Source organism: Sinohyriopsis cumingii, chromosome 17, assembly GCF_028554795.1.
Source record: "Sinohyriopsis cumingii isolate HCF-2022 chromosome 17, ASM2855479v2, whole genome shotgun sequence".
Lineage (NCBI taxonomy): Eukaryota > Metazoa > Mollusca > Bivalvia > Unionida > Unionidae > Sinohyriopsis > Sinohyriopsis cumingii.
This window is the reverse complement of record NC_142977.1, coordinates 43,316,760-43,342,449: the sequence shown is the minus strand read 5'-3', so window position 1 is coordinate 43,342,449 and position 25,690 is coordinate 43,316,760. Positions and strand designations below refer to the sequence as shown.

General features: G+C 34.7%; 1 protein-coding gene across 1 annotated transcript in view; it reads left to right on the top strand.

The window, feature by feature from the left end:
- Nucleotides 1–25,690, top strand: part of LOC149778517 (uncharacterized) — a 192,779-nt gene that overhangs the window by 20,841 nt on the left and 146,248 nt on the right. The window contains exons 3-10 of the mRNA XM_089939397.1: nt 2,513–2,726; nt 4,745–4,901; nt 12,600–12,836; nt 14,994–15,038; nt 16,873–16,935; nt 20,101–20,175; nt 23,018–23,080; nt 24,745–24,801. Of these exons, the coding sequence (XP_089795523.1) occupies nt 2,513–2,726; nt 4,745–4,901; nt 12,600–12,836; nt 14,994–15,038; nt 16,873–16,935; nt 20,101–20,175; nt 23,018–23,080; nt 24,745–24,801 (911 nt within the window). The remainder of the gene's footprint in view (nt 1–2,512; nt 2,727–4,744; nt 4,902–12,599; nt 12,837–14,993; nt 15,039–16,872; nt 16,936–20,100; nt 20,176–23,017; nt 23,081–24,744; nt 24,802–25,690) is intronic.

Sequence of the window (25,690 nt, the reverse complement as noted above, 5' to 3'; positions counted from 1 at the left end):
TGTCTGTTTGTGTATTGGATTTTTTAAAGTAGCTTTAACAATTTTTCGGTCATATTGCTACGATGTCTGCAGTGTGGCAGTTTAGAGTCATGTCTAGCACTGGGGCATCATGCCGCAGACATGTAGCATGATGTCCCACCCAGTCACATTATCCTGACGCCAGGCTGACCAGTCCTAACACTAACCTCATAATGCTGAGTGCCAAGCGAGGCAGCTGTATGTACCATTTTTGCAGGTCTTTGGTATGACTTGGCCAGGGTTCGAACACACAACCTCCCGCATCTGAGGCGGATGGTCTAATCACTCTGCTTAGACTTAATTTTTCTTTCATTAATAACAAATGTGAACATGAAATTTAGTCACATTAGTAAACATTACTATCAGTTTAGTGCTACTATACAGACTATTTTTCAGTGGGTACAGAGAAACCCTGCTATAACACAATTGTTAGAGTCCACATTGTTCCATAGTGTTTTTTAATGGACATTGTCTGAAAGAAGAGAAAGTTTTTTTGCCCAAGATCTTTTGTTGTCAAGATCCTTGACTAAACTTTGTAGATGGCTTGAAGTTAGTGTAGTGAAGAAGCCTATTGATTATAGGGTCAGCAAAGGTCAGCAAGTCAAAGGTCAATGTCATTGTGACTGACATCATTTTAATATTGTGCCAAGTAGAAATCAGAAGATCATAAGTCTTCACATTAGACCGTCCGTTCATGGTAGAAATGACAGTACTTTCTTGACAACTACCATGGTGGCCTTATTAGATGTCCAAAAGGGTACTAATTTAATTTAGGACCAAGTAGACCAATCAAAAGTCGTTTAGTGGAAACCTGAAATCAACATGACCATCCATTCTGGAGAGGTATCATTAACAATATAACAATATTAACTATGTAAGACACATACCTGGATTTGTATTTCTTAAATATCACAATCATTCATGATTCAGAATTCAGAAATAAAAATCTTGCTTTAGTAAACCAGCAAGCTGACATGCAATATTCATTAGAAGTTCACAAGAAAAACATGGACCATTTCAGTTGTGGTTTGACAGTCTGATTTACAGTCTTTCACAAAAAAAAAACATGGACCATTTCAGTTGTGGTTTGACAGTCTGGTTGACAGTCTTTCACAAGAAAAAACATGGACCATTTCAGTTGTGGTTTGACAGCCTGGTTTACAGTCTTTCACAAGAAAAAACATGGACCATTTCAGTTGTGATTTGACAGTCTGGTTTACAGTCTTTCAGTCCATGTTTCTTCTGGCCTTTCCTACCCCATTTTAGACAAGTGGTATTACAAATATTAAACCTACCATTTCTGAGAAGATATAACATCTTCCGATCAATATTCATGCTAACAGGGCTCAATGTAAGGTAATTTTAAGTATGCTGAGCCAGGTAGTAATTGGCTACACTATGCTGATATTGTGTAGTTTTGGTGAATTCTGATTTTTCAATATTGTGCTCTGACCTCACACCCAACATAAATGAAATATCTAAAATGGGGTGGGAAAGGTCAGAAGAAACTAACATTTGGTCACTGACCTACAACGTTACTTTATAAATTAAACACAACTTTGAAACATTTATGCATCCTTGTTTTAAAATATGAATTGAAAAATCCTAATTTGTTCAAATCTTTTAGGCTAACTTTTGAATCTGGATAGTTTACGTGAGATAGAGCTGAAATAAACTGGACATTGTAAGATTATTTTCCGATTTTTCAGAAATTATCTATGATAGAATGAATAAATGCTGACTGTTGACTTAGAACTTTATTAGACATCAGACTTTTAAAATGATGACAATTACCCATCTGACAAGAAATTTACTAGCCTAATGGCTAGTGGACTACAGCTAATTTGGAGCCCTGCAATGTCTTACTTGTGTCTATGCAAAAAACTATTAAGCATGGGAGAGACATATAATTTACTCAGTATTGTTAATAAAAAGTCATACATGTGTTTTTCTCGAGCCTAAATTTGACATTTTACAGCTTTAAGATGTTTAGAAATAATGATTCAGAAAGCAGTGTCTATTTGGATAGAAAAATACTGTTTTCATTGTTACACTTTATTTGAGTGTTTTGTTTTATCTGAACTGGAGAGGAATAATGTTGGTCATTGCAGCACTAGAACACAGGTATTTATATGTTGAATACATACCTCTTTTCAAGTGATTATTTTTATTATTACATGAAATGGAAGCTGCTGAATCAGTATTTTGAACCCACCTGCTGACATTGTAATCTACAGGTTCCTTACCCATTATTTGTTTATGCCTATCTGTGTTGTTTACTATGAGTCACTTTCCAGAAATATTAACAGGCCATCTCAAAAGAGATATCAGCATTGTATGATAAATATATATTTCTTTCCAGTCACCGAACAGGGAGACAAAATATATTCATTTTACTCTCTGTATTTTCCATATACATTTCTACATAAACCTCAGTTGTTAAGAGTGTACAGAATAAAGTTTTTGATACATTTGTTTCTGATTTTGATTTCAGATGGAATTCCATTGGAATTTTCCCTAATCACTACATTCAGATCAGTGACAACTGAGACATACAAATTGCTGACTGTGTACAGTGCCACAGATGCTTATGAACAACTCTCCATTACAGTAAAAAATGGCCAGGGCTACTTTTTTTATAGTGGCGACTCACAAACCTCATGGGAGACAGCAGCCTGGAATATCCCAGTCCCCTTGGAAACTGACCGGTATGTTTTTAGTGCAGAAAAGGGATTTTTTTAAGGGTCCTCAGTTGCTGCAAATAGACCAGTCCAAAGGGGCCCATTTCATATCAGATATAATCTGGACCGAATGCCAGTATATTGTGCACAAAACTATAGTGTATTGTGTCTTAATAAATGTGATTTGATACACTCAGTTAGATTCTATGCTCCACTGTTAAATAGCCTTACCCCTCAAATTATATTTTAAAATATTCTGAATTCTAATATTCAGTGTGTTTTTTGATACAAGGTCTGTCATTCATTACACTCTGAATATCCTGGACCATGTTTCACCTACACATGTAAATTGGTCTGTCAGTGCGTCTCAAGAAGAGTAATGAAACTGTGAAGAAACTAGGTCATTGTGACCACTGCCTCATGAAAATTGTTATGCAGATCCATCTTAAGGGTAGTCAATCGACAGTGCTAAAAGTAGGTCACTGACCTAATCTTCCAACCATAGCAACTTTTTTATCATCAGCTATCTGTTCATTGCACCCTCGGTATCTTGGACCTATTTGACCTACAGTCATTAATTAAATTGGTCTTTGGATGTATCTCAGAGAGAGTTACCTAATCATTCCAAAAGTAGGTCATTGTTACCTAAATTTCATGCTTGAGTTACTTGTTATTTTCTGTTTATTGTTTATTACACCTTCGATCTCTTGGACCTTATTTCAACTACACTCATGAAGATTGTTATGTGGATACTTCTCAAAAAAAGAGGGAGCAGAATTACACCAGAACTAGGTTATTATGACCAAATTTTCATGTTTGAGGTGTTTTTTAAAATAATCTGAAGCAGATTGGTCATTATGACTTTAATATCTTATACCCTATTTTACCTATACTCATGATAACTGGTATTTGGATTCATCTGAAGGAGAATAATTCAGCAATACCAATAACTAGTTCAGTGTTCATCCTTCACTGGCATTTTTATTTTCAGTTATCTCGCTTTGAATATCATGGAACCTGTTTCCTCTACACTTATCAAACTTGGTATGTGGGTGCATGTTGAGGAGAGTAACTCAACTATGCTATATATTTGGTCATTTTTACCTAATGTTTAAGGTTTAAGTGACTTCTTTTATTTCAGCAATATGTTTGTTGCAATGTCACTGCCTTTGAACATTGGTATTTAGATGCAGCTATCCATTTACTACACATTAGGCAATATCTTCAGCCCTATCTTCCTGCACAGTGTTTACATTAGCATTGAATGGTGCATCAACACATTAATTGGCTCTATTGAAACATTAAGTTTTAAAAAATGTTAAAACTAAAAATTGCCCAAAAATGTAGGAAGATAAACCTTCCAAATAAATGTCAAAATGAAGTTCTACATACTAAATTTCTATATGACTGCACCTAGAGGAAGTAACTCATCTTAACAAAAACTATTTCATTGTGATCTAATTTCTGTGTTTATCTACTCTTGTGAAAATTGGTGTGATTGCATTTCAAGAACAATAACTCTTCTGTATGAAAACTACATAACTGTGGTCTAATCTTTATGCTTTAGTGACTTTTGTATTTGTATCAATTTGCAGCATGTCAGTGATTTTGCACCCATTCTCATTTACCAGATATAGTTTGAATTACTAATAACTGTAGCTAACTTATATTCTAAAATTGGTAACAAACTTGGAAGATCAATTGTCAGTTTAGGTCTTTTTTCTTTTGGCAAAGGGAGACAACCTAAACTTAGAGACCTGATCTGACCTGTTAGTAGGTACCTCCCCTGGAGACTCCAAAAACCCTTGAAAATGGAAATCACCACAGCAGTTCCTTAAATAATGTTTTGTTGTTAAAGAAAATTTAGAAAACACTGTACAGATGTTTTTGAGCATTATGTTTGTAAAAGTAAAAGTAAAATCAATTGAAATATCGCTGGAGTTATATTCTTCCATATGATCTGATGTCAGTTAATATCATTTCAACCTTTCAAGCCACCAATATTCTCAATATTTGGATGCTTTTCTTTATTTTAATGCATCCAGGTGGCATCGACTGGGCTTCGGAATGAGATCTGGCCTTTGCACAATGTACTATGAGGGCAAGGAAGTGCAGACTTACAATTTTAAGCAAGAGGGACAGCTTGATGGTGAAGGAATCATTCTTATAGGAAGAAGTCTGGAGGATGACTCGATATTTGAGGTAAGTACAGGCCTTTTTGTTAGAGAACCCATAGATCCTTAAAAGGGTTTTCATTGGGTCACCAGTCACAATCAGAAAAGGTTCAAAATTTTGCAGAAATCCAGATGCTTTTGATTTATACCCACACATTTTTTTTTCTAGTTGATCCAAAATATACAGGTCTCATTCCCAAACATCATAGCAAAATCCCTGGCATATCTCGGGAAGATCATAGATAACATCGCTTAAATTAAATTGAAACATAAATATTTTAAATAAATGCTCATTCACCACTTGCTAGAATCAACTTTTAAAACTCCCCCCCCTCCCAAGAGTGATTCATGTTATCTCGTACTTACCGCTTTAGACAAAAACCTTTTAAGTTTGCTTAGCAGTCATTTGTATATGTTGGATCTGTTACACATGAGCTATAGTTAGTAAGATACAAAGGGTTGCCAATTTGGTGAAAAATAACTTTTTAAAAATTATTTCATAAAATTATAATTTAAAAATTCTATTTTAGTACATGCAAATTTGAGTTTATTCAACAAATATTATGACACAGCATTGGGAAACAATCATGTTTTATGAGTGTACCATCATGTGACCACAATTAGAAATTATAGGAAGAGGATCCCATGGGGTGATGTTGAGTCCAGTGTCCTTTTGCTAAATATCATGATCTCTTGTATCCAACAATTATGACTTCAGTTAGCCTTCACTCAAAACTTATAAAGAATTTGCCTTTCTTCTTACACCTGGATCAGCTGTGGATACGATTATGAAATAATTTACCCTTTTGTAAAACCTAGCATTAAAAATTGCCATTGTTCTGTTGTATTTATGTGTTTGAAAAGTTCGTTTTTTGATATTCATTTTGTGGAAGAGAAAATGTGTATGTGTGTGTATATGCATGTGTGCATATCAGAGAGAGATGGATTTTTAATGTAACCTTAACAATTTTCCAGTCTGTTGCTATGATGTCTGCAGTGTAGCAGTTTATAGTGATGTCTAGCAATGGGGCATCATGCCGCAGAAATTTAGCATGATGTCCCACCCAGTCACATTATCCTGACACCAGGCCAACCAGCCCTAACATGCTGATCACCTAGCGAGGCAGCTGCTAGTACCATTTTTATAAGTCTTTAATATGACTTGGCTGGGGTTCAAACCTACAGCCTCCTGCATCCAAAGCAGATGCTCTAACCACTTATGCCACCAGAGCAGTCATGGAAAAGAAAAGAAATCAAAGGAGCCACATATAAAGAGAAACCAAAGATTGTCATATTTCAATGTGGCAAGCTCAACACAAGCCTTTAACTAATACGTTGAAATAACTTAGCATATGTTTACATGCAAAATTTCTGTATTTTATTAAACAGTGTTCTAACCACAACTGTGACATAATACACGGCAAATCTATGCAAACTGTCATGCTTGAAATGCTCAGGAAACAGTTGTGCTTTTTAAGTGACCATGTGTGTGTGTGTGTGTGTGTGTGTGTGAGAGAGAGAGAGAGAGAGAGAGCAAATGTCCTTCTTCACATTCCATTACAATAATAATAATAATAAAAATAATAATAATAATAGTGAGGACTTTGTATAGCGCCTAATCTTTAGAAGCTCTAAGCACTTTACAACATTAGACAACACCTATTAGATGAAAAACATGTAATGATATGATTACAAAAACAAACACCATGAAATTAGAAAACATTTTAAAAAACCATGCTGAGAATATTTAAGGTAGGAAACATTATTAGGTCTTTAAGTGTTAAGATCAACCTAGTGTTGTAAAATGTTAATATTGTGAATATTATTGTCAGGAAATTTGAATGATTAATTTGAGTTTAATTAAAGTTGTAGGGTAGGACAGACCACACTGTTTTAAGTTGCAGCAAAATATTTACCAAACTGATATTGAAAACATTCTCCACCCCCACCCCACCCCGATATATTGATGGTAAAGCACTGCTTGTTTCTGTGCTTGTTTTAATACACGTTGTATTCATAGCACTATGATGCATGTATCATGATACATTAGTGAGAGTTGATAAACAATGTACATTTATTGATTAGTTTTTTTCATGCAAATAATAAATTACCAATATAATTGTTACCATTTATGTTAAATAATACTCATGTACACTTTATGCAATCGAATCAGATTAGTAAATATTCAAAAAATTCAATGTATTTAAGTTTAACAAAATTCAGTATCAGAGTTAGTCGGCACACATAATCTTGAATTGTGCCAGTCTCTGTTAATCCATCCATGAACATATTCATCACAAAGCACATTCAGTATTGGTCATTAAAAAAAAAATTCATTGTACACATATTGTGCTTTTTTAATGATCAGAAGTACTATTCACTTGCCCATTGAGCAAAGTGAAACACAAGAGCACATTGCATGTACTAAATATGTCTCATATATATAACTAACTGATTAATAATAATCAGTCAATATATATGTCTTATTTGATTTCATAATTATCCAATGCGACACTTTGTAATGAGTGGCGTTAATCCATTTTGTGTGAATTATCTTAAAGGTACCATATATACTCACTTATACGACAAAGCCCAACTACAAACTGCATAGACCCAGATCTGCAGGCACATTATGCGATGATGGCAGATCTGGGTCTATGCAGTTTGTAAGGAGTAATCAGTGGAACAAACAGTATAAACCCTGATCTGCTGGTGCATTATGTTATGTAAGATCAGTATCTTTGTTGTTTACAGATGGATTTTACTTATGTGTGAGTATGTACGGTATAAGTTGTCAAGTTGATTGAGAACTTATCTGAAACACGTAGAAAACTCCACTGCCCTTCCATTCATTTAATTGAGACCTTACCTGAGAAATATCATTTGTTTAATTAAGCAATGTCACCTGGCATGACATATAAATCATCTGTTTCATGCATCTGGCGCAAACAGTGGTATGAGGTCATTTTCACTTGAACAAGACAGACGCTTCTTCCTGCCATGTGCTTTTGAAAACATCAATGAGTGATTTTCATGTTTTCCATTCATTTACCACTGTCTCAGTATCATTGTGATAGTTGAGAGAGCAAAACTCAGTTTCAGTTAATTGTTGATATGGACTTCATTTGGTGTTATCAGTTCAGTTTTAGCACCAAATCCCTAATTGTTGAGAATGTATGTTTTGATAGTGATCATTAGGAACACTGAAAAAAAGTAATTGCAGTCTTATAACAGGTAGTAAAATTATGCTAGAACATCCATACAAAAAGTTGTCAACATCTTGTTTGATTCAAATCTCTGAATTCATGCTAAGTGTTAGCAATGAATAATTCTCCTATTGATTACTGCAATAGGCATTAAAGCTAATTGCTTGAAAATGTATGGAAATAAATTTTGTAATTATCTTGATAGAGATATATTCACTGTCCTCAATGTTATGGCTGTTTATTTTCTCTTAAATAACAAAATCGACAGAATTATGTACCCCAAATATACATTTTGTATCTAAAACCATGAAATTTTATACCCCAAATTACTTTTATTTTTCAAAAATGTTTATTTACTTGTCCTTGTGAATGATGTTGGACCATCTTTGCTAGCCAAGGTTCTGGTATGTTAACCCTATCTAAACCTTGGTGGATCGATCAGATATCTCATTGCTTTGTTGTAGTGATGTCTATTTAATTTCATGAGTTGCCTCCCTTAACATGTAATGCCAACTAACCAAAAGCATGTAACAGTGGTGCAGTGTACATTGGCAAAAAATGGTAGAGGCCATTGACTTCAGAAGGATACTTTGTAAGTTTAACATTCAAAGTATGACTACATACCAGAGAGCCATTACATATGTATTTGAGGGAAAGAAAATATTTCTACAGACGCTGAACAGCAGTGGAAAATTGATAAATTATTAGTCCATTCCAGTTGTGTACTCTCCTTCTTTCAATCATGTGGGAACAGTGTTCAAATTTGAATGATTTGATTTTGATTGGATGCGGTGGCATGAAAGTGTCAACATACTTGTACATGAATCAGCAGGTGAATCATAAAAATCACTCTTCCGTGAATATGACTCTGTATGATAGCCTAATGACTAATTAATTAGTCCATCACGTACTTGGATGGAAATAAATTATCAGCAGTGGCATGCAGATGCTCATATAGCTTTGTGTCTAAAGAGGTAATATTTTTTCTTTTTCTGGTGAATTTTCAGTTATCCTCACCAGTCAGAATTCAAAATGGACACGAGAGAGATTTACTTCGAGCTGTACTCAGTTAGTCAGCTAGACTGGTAGTTGTTGTTGTTATTATAGGGTTTAACGCATTTTTCAGCACAAGATAGGCTATACGTGGTGGCCAGTAATAATGGTGGAGGAAGAACCCGGGAAAACCCCGGAAAGAACCACCGACCCATGAGAAGCTACTGGCAAGCTTTCTGTCATACCCACATTGGCCAAATCCTAGACTCGAACCCACGTAGACAGAGGTGAGATGGCAGTGATCCATGACAGAGAGTGCTTTAGACCTTTTGGCCACTCGGGGCCCCCCCAGTTAGACTGGTAGAGAATGATAGCTAAAAGTATATTTCTAAATTATAATTTCAAGAAAGTACAAAACAAAATAATTTCTTTTTGTGCTTAAATGCTTTAATTACACTGTACCAGCAGCATTGCTCCGGTGGCCTAGTGGTTAGAGTGTCCACCTCAGATGCGGGAGGTCACAGGTTTGATGCCTGGCTGAGTCATACCAAAGGGTTACAAAAATTGTACTAACAGCTCCCTCACTAGGACTGGTCAGCCTGGTGTCAGGATAATGTGACTGGGTGGGACATCGTGCTTCATATATGTGGCATGATGACCCAGTGCTAGACATCACTCTAAACAGCCACACTGCAGACATCTGAGCGATATGACTGAAAAATTGTGATAGCTACATTAAAAATCCAAATCACATATGCACACACTGTACCAGCAACTAATGATTGTAAAGTACCAATTATGAAAGAGGTGTGATTATCACATCTTTTGTTACCTGGCATGTGATTAGTGTGTCTTTGCTACCAGGCACATTTGTTGTTTAAAGGACCGTCATTGTGAATCTGCTTTCAGTGTGTCTGGTGATACAAGTAAGTGAGCTAATTTGTCAGGCAGACCACACAGATCAAACACTATATAGTACATATTAGTTTCAAATTTTAACTCAAACATTATAACATAGGAAATGTTGTACCCAAGAATGAAGTAGACAATCTTTGTTGTACCGCGGTATTCATATTTTGTGCTGGAGCAAAAAGAAAACATTAAGTACTGAAATAGTAAATAATACAAGAAACACTCTTTTTTTCAAAGAAACTTGTAACTGTTTTCTAGCTAGCTGCATGAACAATGTTTTAGAATTAAGTTCTCATTACAGAGGAGATCAGAGCTTGAAAACAAATATATATCTTTAATGGTTTCCTGATCAGATATGATGTGGGTATAACTGGGAGATCAGCATTCAAAATGTATTTTTCTTGCTCCAGAATTTGAAAAGCCTTTGTTTTATTAATGATGGATTAATTTTTATCAGACTCACAATATCAAATCTCTTTTGAATGAACTTTTCAAACATATCAGACCTCCAGCATGGTGACTATTAAAAACTCTTGTTACTACTACTCTTCCTAATTGGATGGCCATATTGTCGTCAGGCATTTCCATTAAAGGACTTGCTATGACATGTATTTAGAATAAATCAGTGTTCCTCTAAGTCTTAGTAGATTTAGTGTTCATTTGACTTGATGCTTGGTGTTGATTATGACAGAATATTTAGTGCTCATTTGACTTGATGCTTAGTGTTGATTATGACAGTAGATTTAGTGCTCATTTGACTTGAAGCTTAGTGTTGATTATGACAGTAGATTTAGTGCTCATTTGACTTGAAGCTTAGTGTTGATTATGACAGTAGATTTAGTGCTCATTTGACTTGAAGCTTGGTGTTGATTATGACAGTAGATTTAGTGCTCATTTGACTTGAAGCTTAGTGTTGATTATGACAGTAGATTTAGTGCTCATTTGACTTGAAGCTTGGTGTTGATTATGACAGTAGATTTAGTGCTCATTTGACTTGAAGCTTAGTGTTGATTATGACAGTAGATTTAGTGCTCATTTGACTTGAAGCTTGGTGTTGATTATGACAGTAGATTTAGTGCTCATTTGACTTGAAGCTTGGTGTTTGATTATGACAGTAGATTTAGTGCTCATTTGACATGAAGCTTAGTGTTGATTATGACAGTAGATTTAGTGCTCATTTGACTTGAAGCTTAGTGTTGATTATGACAGTAGATTTAGTGCTCATTTGACTTGAAGCTTAGTGTTGATTATGACAGTAGATTTAGTGCTCATTTGACTTGAAGCTTGGTGTTGATTATGACAGTAGATTTAGTGCTCATTTGACTTGAAGCTTGGTGTTTGATTATGACAGTAGATTTAGTGCTCATTTGACATGAAGCTTAGTGTTGATTATGACAGTAGATTTAGTGCTCATTTGACTTGAAGCTTAGTGTTGATTATGACAGTAGATTTAGTGCTCATTTGACTTGAAGCTTGGTGTTGATTATGACAGAATATTGAGAATGCAAACAAGTTCCAACTTTCAGTGAATTGCCATGAAACTTTGTACTTGTTATGGGCAGATTCCTTTGAAGATGCACATGTTCACAAATCGCTGTGCTTTTTCAATTTTTTTTTTGTTAAAGTTATTGTCCTGTTACCTGTTAATCATCTTGCAGAATGCACTGTAAGGCAAAATCTTGTGAATGCACCTGTCTTGCAGTTTTAGCTTACTTGCCCGTAAGACCAAGTCAGCTTGTGTAATGGCCCAGAATTTGTTGTTTGTGTCCATCAACAATTGCTTATTACCACTCTGGAATCCATATTAATGTCCAGTTTCAAATAAATTTTCAATGTTGTTAGATCTTTTCAAACTTTCCTAAGAGTTTGATAATGAGCAAGATACAAATATATTAACCTGGTAATCTTGCATATGATTGGCTGAGCTTATTACACTTCAGAAGCCATATTTCTGGTCTGATTTAGATCAGACGAGGAATATTTTTTTATATCATAAAGATTTTGGATGAATTTAATCATGAGTAAAATTCATGTATATTAATAGGTGACTTTGCATTGAATCTGCAGAGTTTAGTGCCATTCTGGAGTCCATTTCTGATTCAGTTTTGATCAAACTTGGATGTACACTTACGTCATCAAGGTTTTGGACAAGTGTGATAATAAATGACATTCATGGATATAAATGAGGTGATCTTTTGTTGAGGTTTTGTCACTTGGGAAGTCATATTTCAGATCCAGTTTTGATCAGACTTGGAATATGACCTTATATCATCAAAGATTTTGGATGAAATCAGTAATGAGTGAGATCCAAGCATGCTAATGAGGTAATCTTGCATATGATTGGTTGAAACAGTTACCATTCTAGAGGCCATATCATTGATTGGTTCACATTGATCTGTTTGCCTGCAAGTAAAAACTGTATGATGTTAATACAACATAAAAGAAAACATGGCAGTTAGAAACATAAATACAACCCAAACTGTGTACCTTTATATAAACCAGAGTTTATTAAGGCATGTATGTGCTTATTTATCTTTAAGCACAGTTTTATAATTTGAGATATAAAATAAGAATACACGTTGATTAAAACATTTATATCTGGAGCTTTATTTCAGGGAGAAATTCAAGATCTGCTGTTCATTCCCGATCCAATGGCTGCAGCGCAACATGCAACACGTTATTGTCCTGACTGCCACATCCCCTTCCCAAGGGATGACGTTCTTCCTCCACAGAACATCTCAGGTGGCCAATTTGGCTTAGGAGGACAGTTTGGAATTGGTGAGAAGAAAACTGGTTTGCCAGAAAAGGAGGGTGCGGGTTTCGCTTTTGTCGAGAAGAACTCTGTTGGATTTGTAAGTATAATTATATTAACAGTATAATGCTGGAAGCAAGGACAAGTTGAAAGAGGCAAAATGAAGTGTCAGTACGAAATTTTTTTCTCCACAAATCGTTGTAATTTAATTTTTTCATTTATTTGTGTTGAATCAGAAAATGAAAAGAATGCCAAAGTTTAACCATTTCAATGCAAACCCATGAAAAAGGAGAGGTATTTGAAGAGGTTATTCAAATTATATCAGTACTTCTCCTTTTTAAAGATCACTAGCAAAACTGTCACCAATACTGGCTTTAATTCTTTTATATATATGAGTACATAAAATTTCATTGTATCTATTTGTGGATGAATAATTGGACAAAATACACAATGGTCCCCCTCTTGACCCATCCCCCTAATCAGAGGCCACCTTATCCAAAACATAAGTAGTTTTATTATGGCATGAACTATTGAAGTTAAGTATGCTGGATTCATCCCTTTAAAAAATTTAAAGTAACACTCTGTAATGGAGAATTAACTGCTTCTAGTTTTGATATCAGCTTTCATACCATGTCATTTTGCAATAAACAAAACTGATGAAATTGTTTTATTGCATAATGCCATTGTATGAAAACTGAGATAAAAAATGGAAGTTTATAGCAGACAAGTGCATTTTTCACATTGGATTGGACACTCCTCCTCTCAGGAGACTAAAAATAGTACTTGAAAGTGGCCATGTTGAATGACAGTGTGAGCAGGGCATTAAATTCATTAGCATGGATACACTTACCTGCTGTAAACTTCTGTTACTTTTCTCAGTTTTCTGGTAGTGCATATTTTTGTCACACAAAATACTGATAAAATCATTTAATGCAATGAACTATTAAATTGAAGAATACTCATTCAGTTTATGCCAAATGATAGTGACAGCAGTGGTCTTTAAGGAAGAGAAATCTGCTAACAAGATTCTAATATCATGAAGTAAAGAAGATGGCTGCCCATCCTTATTTTAACTATACCTAGGGTATAATACAGAAACAAAACTGGACATTATCTAAACATCAGTAGCAAGCAATTGGGGCTATAATGTGGAAACACTTCATGATCACATGGCTCGATTATCCAAACTTGAGAGAGCCAATCAGAAGTTACTTTCTGATCACATGATATCTGTAATGTTTGTGACTCAAGCTTCATGATCTCATGTGTCCATTATCCAAACTTGAGAGAGCCTATCAGAAGATACTTTTGATCACATGATCTCTGACTGTGTGACTCAAGCTTCGTGATATGTGCAATCACGTTCTTTATAATTCAAAACTGAAACTTCATCTTCACATAAATTAGTGGGCGGGCATGATAAGGCCCAAAATATGAAACATTGTACATTCAAAGCTCAAATATATGATCTGAAGAGAACCAATTGGAAAGCCACTGAAACGTTTATTTTGAACATTTAAAGTTAAAATATGCATTGTATAGATGCCCAACCAGTATGAGTTTTTTACTGGCTGCATATCCAAAGAGACTAAAATATGTGACATCAAGTTTTAAATATGTATCTAGAGAGAGAGAGATAATGTGATTAAAATGAACTTTTCCTATATATTGTCTCAAGATACCATAAGCATTAAGAATGTGCATTCCTGTTGTCTCTAATACATGATCTTATGGTTTATAAGACCTTTTGGATTGACTCTTTGTAGCCATCTACTGTTACAGCAGTGGAGTGTGACCACAGGAGGTATCAACATCTTATGATTGAACAGTATCTTTTAATTGGGTGGCTTTAGTTCGAATGACTAGCCTCAAGATCGCAAAGCATTTCAGTGCTACAACTTACCAGTATCAGTTATAGCATTGTAGCCATCAGCTATTAACATTTTTGTTACACTGTGCCATTAACTTTTGCATATGAGCCAGCTAGTCCAAAAGATAATGAGAATGATGGGTGAAGAGGAGGAGAGGAAAGCAATGGGAAGTTAAGAATATTATCTATGTTTCTTTCAGACAAATGTTAATACAGTTTAGATGCAGTATTTATAAGTGAGGTAAATAACTAGGGTACATAATAGTGGTGTACATAGCAGGTAGGGTACATAAATGTGAGGGTACATTAAAGTTCAGGGTGTATGATCGACACCATATTCCATAGAACAATTTACAGTTGTTTTATATAACTGTATCACTATTTCAGGCTGCAGCACCAGATGGAAGAGTTGCTCTTGGCGTATATGCATATGTAAGTACTAGGTTCCTTAAGCTGGGAAAAACTTTACTTTGCTTCATTTTGAGCTGTTGTAAACAAACATCTGGTAAATGGATAATGTCATGCAAGACTTCTAGGATCAGATCACATATTTGTTTTGATACATGGATGGTAAATCTTTGATTCGAAGACTAATGGTTCCTGAGCCATATTGATGTATTACCTTTATAGATATTCCATTGAATGTACCTTAGGGCTAGTCCATGAAATGTACCTTAGGGCTAGTCCATGAAATTTACCTTAGGGATAGTCCATAAAATGTACCTTAGGGCTAGTCCATGAAATGTACCTTAGGGTTAGTCCATGAAATGTACCTTAGGGCTAGTCCATGAAATGTACCTTAGGTCTAGTCCATGAAATGTACCTTAGGGCTAGTCCATGAAATTTACCTTAGGGCTAGTCCATGAAATTTACCTTAGGGCTAGTCCATGAAATGTACCTTAGGACTAGTCCATGAAATTTACCTTAGGGAGGGAATGCAATATTTTGTTATTAGCTGTACTGGTCCTATGTGCTGTTCTGTTTTCCATTGTCCATTGCTGTCCATCTGTTAGCAAAATTTTGTTATTACAACTCTTCCTAAATTACTTGGAGGTTTGTCATGAAACTTTACACACACACATATAACACATGGTCTGTTTGTTCCTAAATCCAACATCCATTATGGCCACCACAGTTACCATCTTGAAAAAAAACTGATCACCAATCCATATAAATGGATGGTCATATCAACATGGGGTGTTTACTAAAAGACTTATTATGATGTCTGGTTGGTCCTTGATGAAAATGGTGCTGATCACACATCCTTTGTGGCTGACATGTCAGCCATCTTGAAAATCTTGTTAATCCTGCTCCTCCTACATGAATGGTCATACTGACATGGGATATCCATTGAAAGACTTCTTATAATGTCTGGTTTGTCCTGAATGAAAATGGTGCTGATTGCGCATCCAATAAGACTGCCACAGCAGTCATCTTGAACACCTTATTATTGCTACTTGTCCGACATGGATGGTCATAGCAAAGGAGTTTTTACTGAAAGACTTCTTATGATGTTTAGCTGATCTGAGGAAAAATGTGTGCCATTCTGTCATCCAATATGGCCACCATGCCAGCTATCTTAAAAATATTACCATATCTATACTTCAACAGTAAGTAAACTTGACATGACATTTTTACCATAAGATGTCTTATGATGTCCAGTTGGTCACAAATAAAAATGGTGCTAATCTGACATCCATTATGGCCACCAGCAGCCATCTTGAAGATTTGTTATTGCTACTCCTTCTAAATGGAAAGCCATATCTTGAAAATATTGTTATCTTTACTCCTTTCCAAATGGATGGCTATATTAACATGTGGTTTGTCAGGTAAGACTGAAAAAATCCTGTCTCAGAAAGTGAATATATACTTAATATTCTTCAAGAACGATGACAAACATACTTACTAGAGCTGATCAATATGGAAAACATTTAGAATACATCTTCATCAACCGAAAAATAAGAAGTGAAAGTTTCTGTCTCGCAAAACATTATTGACATAGACTACTCATGTTTAATATAAATATGGCACTGGATAATTAATGCATGAGTATACATTTCCAGTTTCCACAGATTTCATTAAATACGAGTACATTTGACATTAACACCATAAAAACATTCACCTGTTAATATAAACAGTAAAGTCACCATCCAGCCTTATACACATGATATCTGGTGGTTGTGCTGAGGGAGATAACTTTTCATGACTAATGCAATTGGTAAATTTTGATTATAAAAACGTGAAGGACTTATTTCTTTTTTTGTAGGGTCCACCAGGCCCACCTGGAGCCCGTGGACCTCCTGGACCTCCTGGGCCCAAAGGAGATCAGGTAAGCAAGTATTATTAGTGATTGTGATTGTAATAATACAGTAGAACCTCTCCTGAAAAACCACCTCTTCAACCAAAAAATTATGGTCTCTCAAGACAGGTTGTCTCTCATAGCAGGTCATACCACTATATAATCAATAAATCTGTGCATTGTGAATATGGTCTTTCAAGAATGGTGGTCTCACATAGCAGTGGTCTTTCAAGACAGGTTTTACTGTATTAGTAATTGGTTTGGTCATGAAGGTGATGACTACATGGGCAGATTGACAATTACAATGTCCTCATCTTTTTCTGTCACATGCTGAAAAAAAAAAATGAGATGTAAATAGTGGCAATTTTTTTCTGCCCCCCCCCCCCCAAGCTAGTAGTGGTTGTTACTCCATTGCAATAAATTAATTGATGGCACATTATTTAGATGATGTGTCACTGGTGATAGCAATGTAAGCTTTAAGTTGTACCTGTGATGTTAATTTTACTGATGAGTGGCAATGATGGTAATGGTGTTATCAGTACGAGTAGCAGTAAAAAAAGTTGTCTGTAGCAACAGATGAAGATGCAGAAAAGATGGGGATCTTTTGGTCTTTTGCACAATACTGTTATAATTTTGCACTAGTTATCTCCTTTTTCATACCTGACTGAGAACAAAGTATGTTACACAGTCTTATGGTCCCAGTAATAAGATGATTAAGATGTTATTCACTGGATTTAATTAAAGAATGTAGACATAGATTTGATCATTAGGTAAATCTTTATGGCTGGCATGCATCGATACTGAGTGTGCTGATGATAAATCCCTATGTTGGATAATTGTAGTGTTCTGTGCATCATGATGCATTTTACATTATGCTTTGTTCAGCAAATCTTTAATTCCTTTTTGTTTAAACTTACACCTTCCCCAAAAAAACTTCTAAGATAATTTTTTCCACAACAACATGAACCATTTAATGAAATTGGAAAATAATTATTTCAAATTCTTTTCAAATTCTTTTCCCCAGATTCATATTATGCTCATTCATGCCAACCATTATGCTTTTAGCATAATCATTATGCTTTTGGCATAACCATTATGCTTTTGGCATAATCATTATGCTTTTTCACCAATTTATTACACTTTCCTAAATATGGGTTATGCTTTTCCAGTAAATGGAAAAATAAAATAAAAAATAAAGAAATAAAAAGTGTTTGTGATTTTCATTATCATCTTTTTATTGCCACCCAAATAAATTTGAGAATATTCTAAAAAGAAACACTGGTTCTTAAGAATAGTGTAAGAGTTAATTTACTAATCTTGGATCTACATGTATTTTCCAAAATAATTATTTATGAAATGTATATGACACATTTCCAAGGAAAACAGACAGGTTTCTTTCCATTGACACTGTCGGGCAGATTCATTATACTGATAATCAAGTTGGTTAGTGGACCAGTCTGTACTCTTAAAGAAAATGGCACCGGATCTTAAATGAAATGAATTTGACAGTATGACTTGTGGATAGAGCTGATGGGTCTTAAACTTCAAAACATGTCCAATCAGATTACACTTTTTATGCTCACATTAAACTTCTGATATTTATATTACCAAAAGTTATGCTATATGTCTGTCAGAGTTGGCTTATATGTATGCTAAGTTCATATATGTGGCCATACAGTATCCATACATTCATGATGGCTAGACTTATTAGTGTCAATACAGTCTCTTTGCATTCATATTTGGTTGGACATATCAGTGCCCATAAGCTATCCATACATTCATGATAATTAGACATCAGTGCCCATATAATATCTGTACATTAATGATGGTTAGATGTCAGTGCCCATATAGTATCCATACATTCATGATGGTCAGACATCAATGCCTATACAGTATCAATATATTCATGATGGTTGGACATAAATGCCTGTACAGTATCCATATATTCATCATGGTTGGACATAAATGCCTATACAGTATGAATGCATTCATGATGGTTAGATGTTTGTAAATATCATTTATTTTTTAAATGAGGTCAGGAAAACATTGTAATAGTCATAGAATATTGAACATTGACAGGTACCCTAATCATATTTTTCTTGCTGTATTGTGGCTTTTGGCACAGTTGTTAAGTAATCATGAAAGTATGGTGAGCAGTCTAACAGTCTTTAATGTTTATTTCTGGTCAAGACACAAAACAAACTTCACAGTGATGGGAAATTATATCATTTCATTTATAATCAAACAATTTGGCAATCAAGGTTTCTAAACATCATTTATTTCTTAAATGAGGCCAGTAAAACAATGTAATAACAAAGCAATAAATAATATATTTCACAAACAGAGAAAGTGACCAGTGTACACAGTCTTAATGCCGTTATCTTTTCATCAGATTCATTGAAAATATTGATATTCTTATGTTTCACTGTAGAACACAAAGACTCTCTTGAAATGAAAAAGCAAATGCTATACTGTTATGTTATACATTACAAAATATTTTAAAATTGAATCATAATTGTGATATCATGTTGTCTCAACAGACATTTTTGGATGTTACATATTGTGTTATAGTGCATGAATTAATTGCATAAGAAGTCACTAGCTGGATGCACAATACCTGAATTTTTCACACAGAAATCACAAGTGGTGGGACAGATATAAAAAATTGAAAATTGGTCAGAAAAGTAAAATGATCAAGTATCTAGTGTTTGATTATCATATTTGTCATAACTGAATGTAAACAATTTTAGCTGTATTATTTTAACTGTTTGACTTTGTGAGTTGGAATCTTTGGAGCAGTAAAATATGCAAGTAACAGCTTCAGTTAAATGTACCTTTCATTGTTTAGTGAAGCCAAAGTACCAACAACATGGCAGATGACAAATATACACATAAAACCATTTGACTTTATGGGTTATATGCAACTTAACCATAACCAGAAAAATGTGACAAAATATATAAACATACTGCCATCTAATTAAAACAAATGATCTATTGTTTCTGATGAACCAGTTGTTTATCATTAAATTTCAAGTGATCCCCATCAAAAAAAATCATAACAAAGTCTGTTTCTGAATAAAATATATCAATCACATAAATCATTCATTGATGGAAACATAAATTTGACTGTCAATAATAATAATATTTTGATGTTCTCCCAGAAGTTTGTAAGCGATAGATTTTATTTCATTTCAGGGTTTCCCAGGAAGGGATGGTTTTGATGGAAGCATGGGTCCCCCAGGTGCCCCAGGAAATGTGATCGTTATACCGGTATGTTTTATGATACTTTTTGGAAGACCAAATTGTGAAGTCAAAATTAACTAATACTGTGGAAGAGAAGTTTTCATTTTTAGTCTGCTTGAAAGTGGACAAAGAGCTTATGTCATGGCCCAGAATTAGCATTTTTAGTTTGCATAAAAGTGGACAAAGAACTTACATCATGGCCCTGAATTAGCATTTTTAATCTGCATAAAAGTGGACAAAGAGCTTATGTCATGGCCCAGAATTAGCATTTTTAGTCTGTATAAAAGTGGACAAAGAACTTACCTCATGGCCCAGAATTAGCATTTTTAATCTGCATAAAAGTGGACAAAGAGCTTACGTCATGGCCCTGAATTAGCATTTTTAGTCTGCATAAAAGTGGACAAAGAGCTTATGTCATGGCCCTGAATTAGCATTTTTAGTCTGCATAAAAGTGGACAAAGAGCTTATGTCATGGCCCTGAATTAGCATTTTTAGTCTGCATAAAAGTGGACAAAGAGCTTATGTTATGGCCTTGAATTAGCTTTTTCATCCTTGACTTTCAAGTTCTGATTCTGCATTTAGACTCACATTTCTCATACTCCTTTAAATGATGTTAGGAAACTTTCATTGGCTTGATAAAGACTTCTTGTTTTACTGTTGCTCTGTCGTGAGACTTCAACAGCACATCAAATGCCAAGTGATGCTACTGCATTAGACAAAATAATAAGTTACTATGACCTACTTTAATTCATTAAAGTGACAATAAGGGAATCCCACTATAATGCACTTTGCTATAACATGAACTTGAATATAACACAGATGTATTATTACTTCCAATATTTAGTCTTGGATGTCCCTTATTTGCTTTACTGTTCAAAACTAGCCGATACAGATAATTCAATTCAGTTTCAGACAACCTATTGCTTACAGGTCATAATTAATGTTCTTATACAGTAATGGTTAATTTTCATTGAGCACAGGATGTTTTAATCCTAATTGTTCTATAAATTGGCAAGTAGTAAAATTATTAATATATGTTTGACTGGTACTCCACCACCCATGTCAGTCATTCACACATTGTTTGAATTATTTATCATTCTTACTATACAATGGTACATAGCCAGATTCTGCAGTACTTTTGTGCTGATGAGGTCCACTTTTTCCTTGGTAAACCATCTTCATCAGTGAACCATTAGAAGATTGATGCAAAGAAACACTATTTTATTTTTGTTAAGTTTATCATTATTATAGATCCTGCAAAAGTGATTTACATGGTTATATGCCAGCCATGTACAAATGAAACCAGGGAAGTGAAAATAAGAATTTGATTTTTATATGTCAACCATTTTTTCAGAGTGTAATATACTATGACCCTGTCTGTCCATCAGTCCATTAACTTTATTTTTTTGCATCATAATTTCAGTTCTAAAGCACTTACCTCCACCAAACATGTGAATAGCTTGCACTTGGGTTAAGGAAAAACCCTGTCATTTTCAGGTTCAGAGGTCAGGGTCAGTGACAGAAAGGAGGAAAATAGTTTCCACATATTAACATAAGTTCTCCATCATCTAAAATTATTAAACTTTGTGGGTGACTTGCACTTGGTGTAAAGAAGAACCATATTGATTTCAGAGCCTAAAGGTCAAAAATCAAGATCTATGACTGAAAGAAGAAAAATGGTTTCTATAGAATAACTTGAATTTTCCATCATGTGCAGTTGCCAAACTTTGTAGTTGGCTTGCCAAGAATAAGGAAGAAGTCTAGTGATTTTGGGGTCAAAAAGTCAAAGGTCAAGGTCACTGATTGAAAGAAGAAAAATTATATATGCATTTGAACTTGTTCTACACCTCAGATTTGGATAAACTAACTTAAAATAACTTGAGTTCTCCATCATCTACAGTTACCAAACTTTGTGGATGGCTTGCACTTACGAAGAAGTCTATTGACCTTTTTAAAGGATTACAGATCAAGGTCACTGTGACTGGTTTTTGCATAATAACTTTAGTTCTAGACCATGAACCTTGACAAAGTTTGTGGAGGGTTTGCATTTAAGGTATGAAAGAGGTCTGCTGATTTTTTTAATAGAAAAGTCCAAGGTCATGGTCATTGTATCTTGGAGAAGAATGGGTTTTGCAGAATAATATTTGTTCTAGTATAAGTTTCATAACCAACCTTTTCTGGGCTAGTTTGTACTAAGGTAAATAAACAACCTTTAGATTCTTTTGTCCAGAGATCAGAGATCTTGATCATTGTAAGTTGATAAGATTAGGTAAGACAATATACCTTGACCAAAGGTTCAGGTCATTAAAACTCATTGGTGAATAATTTCAAATCATACCCGTTCGGTTCCTACATAGAGGACTATTAAACATGATGTTTAATGTGCTTGTCATGGTACTCTTGTTAAGTTAACAACAAGATGGTGACTGCATATTTATTTTGTGTAAATTTAGTGAATGAAGATGATCTCAAAAGCGAAATGGCATATAAAGGGTTCTTAAATTATAGTAAATATGATAGTCATATTTCAGTGTATAACTAGGATTGGACATTCTGCTGATTTTCTGAGAATATTTTACCAGTTTGTTGATTATCAGCCTTAACAGAAGCAACATTTTTTATTTCAGTGACATAAATAAGTTTAAATGTGGTTGAAAAAAGATACAGCAGACAGCTGTCAGCTCCATGAAATGTCCATTTCTGGTCAATACAGATTTCTTTATCATTGTTGATGCAACGGGTTTTCTGTTGTCATTTGGCTGATTAATGTCTAAAATAAATGCATAATGCTTTTTCAGTAAGCCTTATTATAATAAACTTCAAATGTTTTAATATCACTGTATATCCACGAAAATATCTCTCTTTCCAGTTGAACTCTGATACCAAATCTGATGCTGCTGACAGTTTTAGAATGGTTTTGGGTCAACATATGGTGAGTAATTTGAAGAATCCTCAACCTGAAGGCAGTCTGTAAATTCTGGGTGACTGAGATACCTTAGTGGTCAAAATACAAAATGAATTCTAAACAATGTATGTATTTATATGTATATACTCACTTATAAGTCAGGTCTAACTGCAAACTGCATAGACCTAGATCTGCTATCTCATAAAATAGGAACAGATCAGGGTCTATGCAGTTTATTAGGATTAATCAGTGGAACAACAAAAATCTTGAGACCTTGATCTGCTGGCACATTACATGATGACAGATCAGAGTCTGTTGTAAGAAAGTATAAATGATATATGCAAATCATCTCAGTCCAATTCCTTTCTGATGAAATTTACATGTCTTCTGGGAGTGATGCAAAATATTGGCTGTTAACCCTTTACCTCATAGAGCATAGTGACAAAGTGCAGCTCGCTATAAATAGAACACCTGTTACCTAGCCGACCGCATATGCATAGGCCTGCCTGTGAACTGTTAAGCAATGTAGTGGTGTTACGTTTAACAGCAATTTTAACCATTTTACATTTTTGGTACACATCTATTATATGTGGAACAATTTAAGAGTAAAGTCCGATTGTTATAGCTGTGTAATTATTTATCATGGAAGAATTTGTTATGTGCTTTAAAATCTGGAGAGAACTTGTTCACCGTCATGTCAGTGAGGCCGTGTGACCAACCGTAGCTGCCATTTCTCATACTCAAAATTAACAAGTTTTTCGTCTGTGTCTACATCACTAAGTCATCTAAATTTGATAATTTATAAAAACCAATTGCAGCCTATATCAATATCAGAGCCTTTACCTAGGTTATTGAATCTTTCATAATTGTGATTCTAATCATGAAAACTTCATAAGTACTGAATGAAATCCACGACCGCCATTTTGGAGAGTGGAGATTACGACCCAGTTATTTTAAATAGCAGATATCGACCAGTACATAAACAGTGACCACGTGATCTGACGTAATTGTCATTCACAGAAATAAATGTAGTATCTAATAAGGGGTTTTCCCCGAAGGTGGCGCAATGAAAACCGGCTTAAAATGGCTGATGTTTACAGCCGAAGTCAAAAGGCGCTTCCACTGGACTTATGTAGAAGCGTCAAAAGGCGCTTCAATGCGACTTTTGTAGAGGCGTCCAAAGACGGTTGTATGAAGTAAAGGGTTAAAAAATATTTGTCAGAGGGTAGAAATAATGCAACTTGAAGAATGTAACTGATATTTTATCACTGTGAACTAGTTTTATCATTCTGTCTATCTATCTATCTATCTATCTATCTATCTGTCTGTCTGTCTGTCTGTCTGTCTGTCTATCTATCTGTCTGTCTGTCTGTCTATCTGTTTGTCTGTTTGTGTGTGTGTATATATATATATATATATATATATATATATATATATATATATATAACAACAATGTCGACAACCAGTAATCCATATTGACAGTAATCCTAGTAGCCAGTTGGCAATTCACTCATTCACCCAGTTGGTATATCTGCCTGTCTACGTACTCTCTACCTTTTAAATACTGATGTATTTTGGTTTAGATCATTTTGACATGGCCTTTATTCTCTCCAAAGAATTTCATCTTGATCAGGTACTACCCACCCACCCCCATGGACCACTTAACAAATTACCTACTTTTTTCTTTTCAGCAATCAATGAGAGGTGTTCCTGGACCACAGGGAACATCAGGTCTCCCAGGAGTAGCTGTAAGTATTTATATAATTGTTCAATACTTTTTGAAGAATAAAAAGACCACTGATCAGGAGCCATAATTCTGCATATGCATACATATTATGGTATATTTATGTGTATTAGACTCATGGCCTTAAAAAGTTATAATATTTCATTGATGATACTATCGATGTCTGACATTGTATTATGCTTATGATTGCAACAGCTGCTCAAGCTTCATTTTGACATATCCTGTCAATCAGCATTCCATTGCCGATTAGCTAATTGCATCATTGTTCCATTCACCATAGCAAGTTCAAAATTTTCGGCCATATTGCTATGATGTCTGCAGTGAGGCAGTTTATAGTGATGTCTATTACTGAGGTATCATGTCGTAGACATCTAGCATCATGTCTACCAAATTACATTATGCTGACACCAGGCCAACCAGTCTTTACACTAACCTCTTAATTCTGAGCACCAAGCAAGACTGCTGCTAGTACCAATTTTATAAATTATTTTTATGACTTGGTGGGGGTTCAAATCTGAGATCTCCCACATCCAAGGCAGAGGTTCTAACTCCTTAGACCACTAGAGAGTCTAAAAATAGGACTGGCACAGTGAAAAACACTGTAACTTCTTAACAAACACAAACATTTTCTGGTCAGTTTTTACAAGTGAGGTATAATTCAGGTGCAACCAGTGGATTTTGTTATTTTTAGCCCACATATACATGTCACATACTAGACTGTGGTCAACCAACCGTGCTCTGCTTATTTTTATTTGTTACAGTAATGAATGCTGCTTCCTCTCCAACATTTATTTGCAGAACAGAAAAAAAGTTGAGTTAGATTTACCCCTAATATATGCACAGAATTAAAAATCTGAGAGGGAGAGAAGCATAGAGGAAGGTCAAGAACTTAT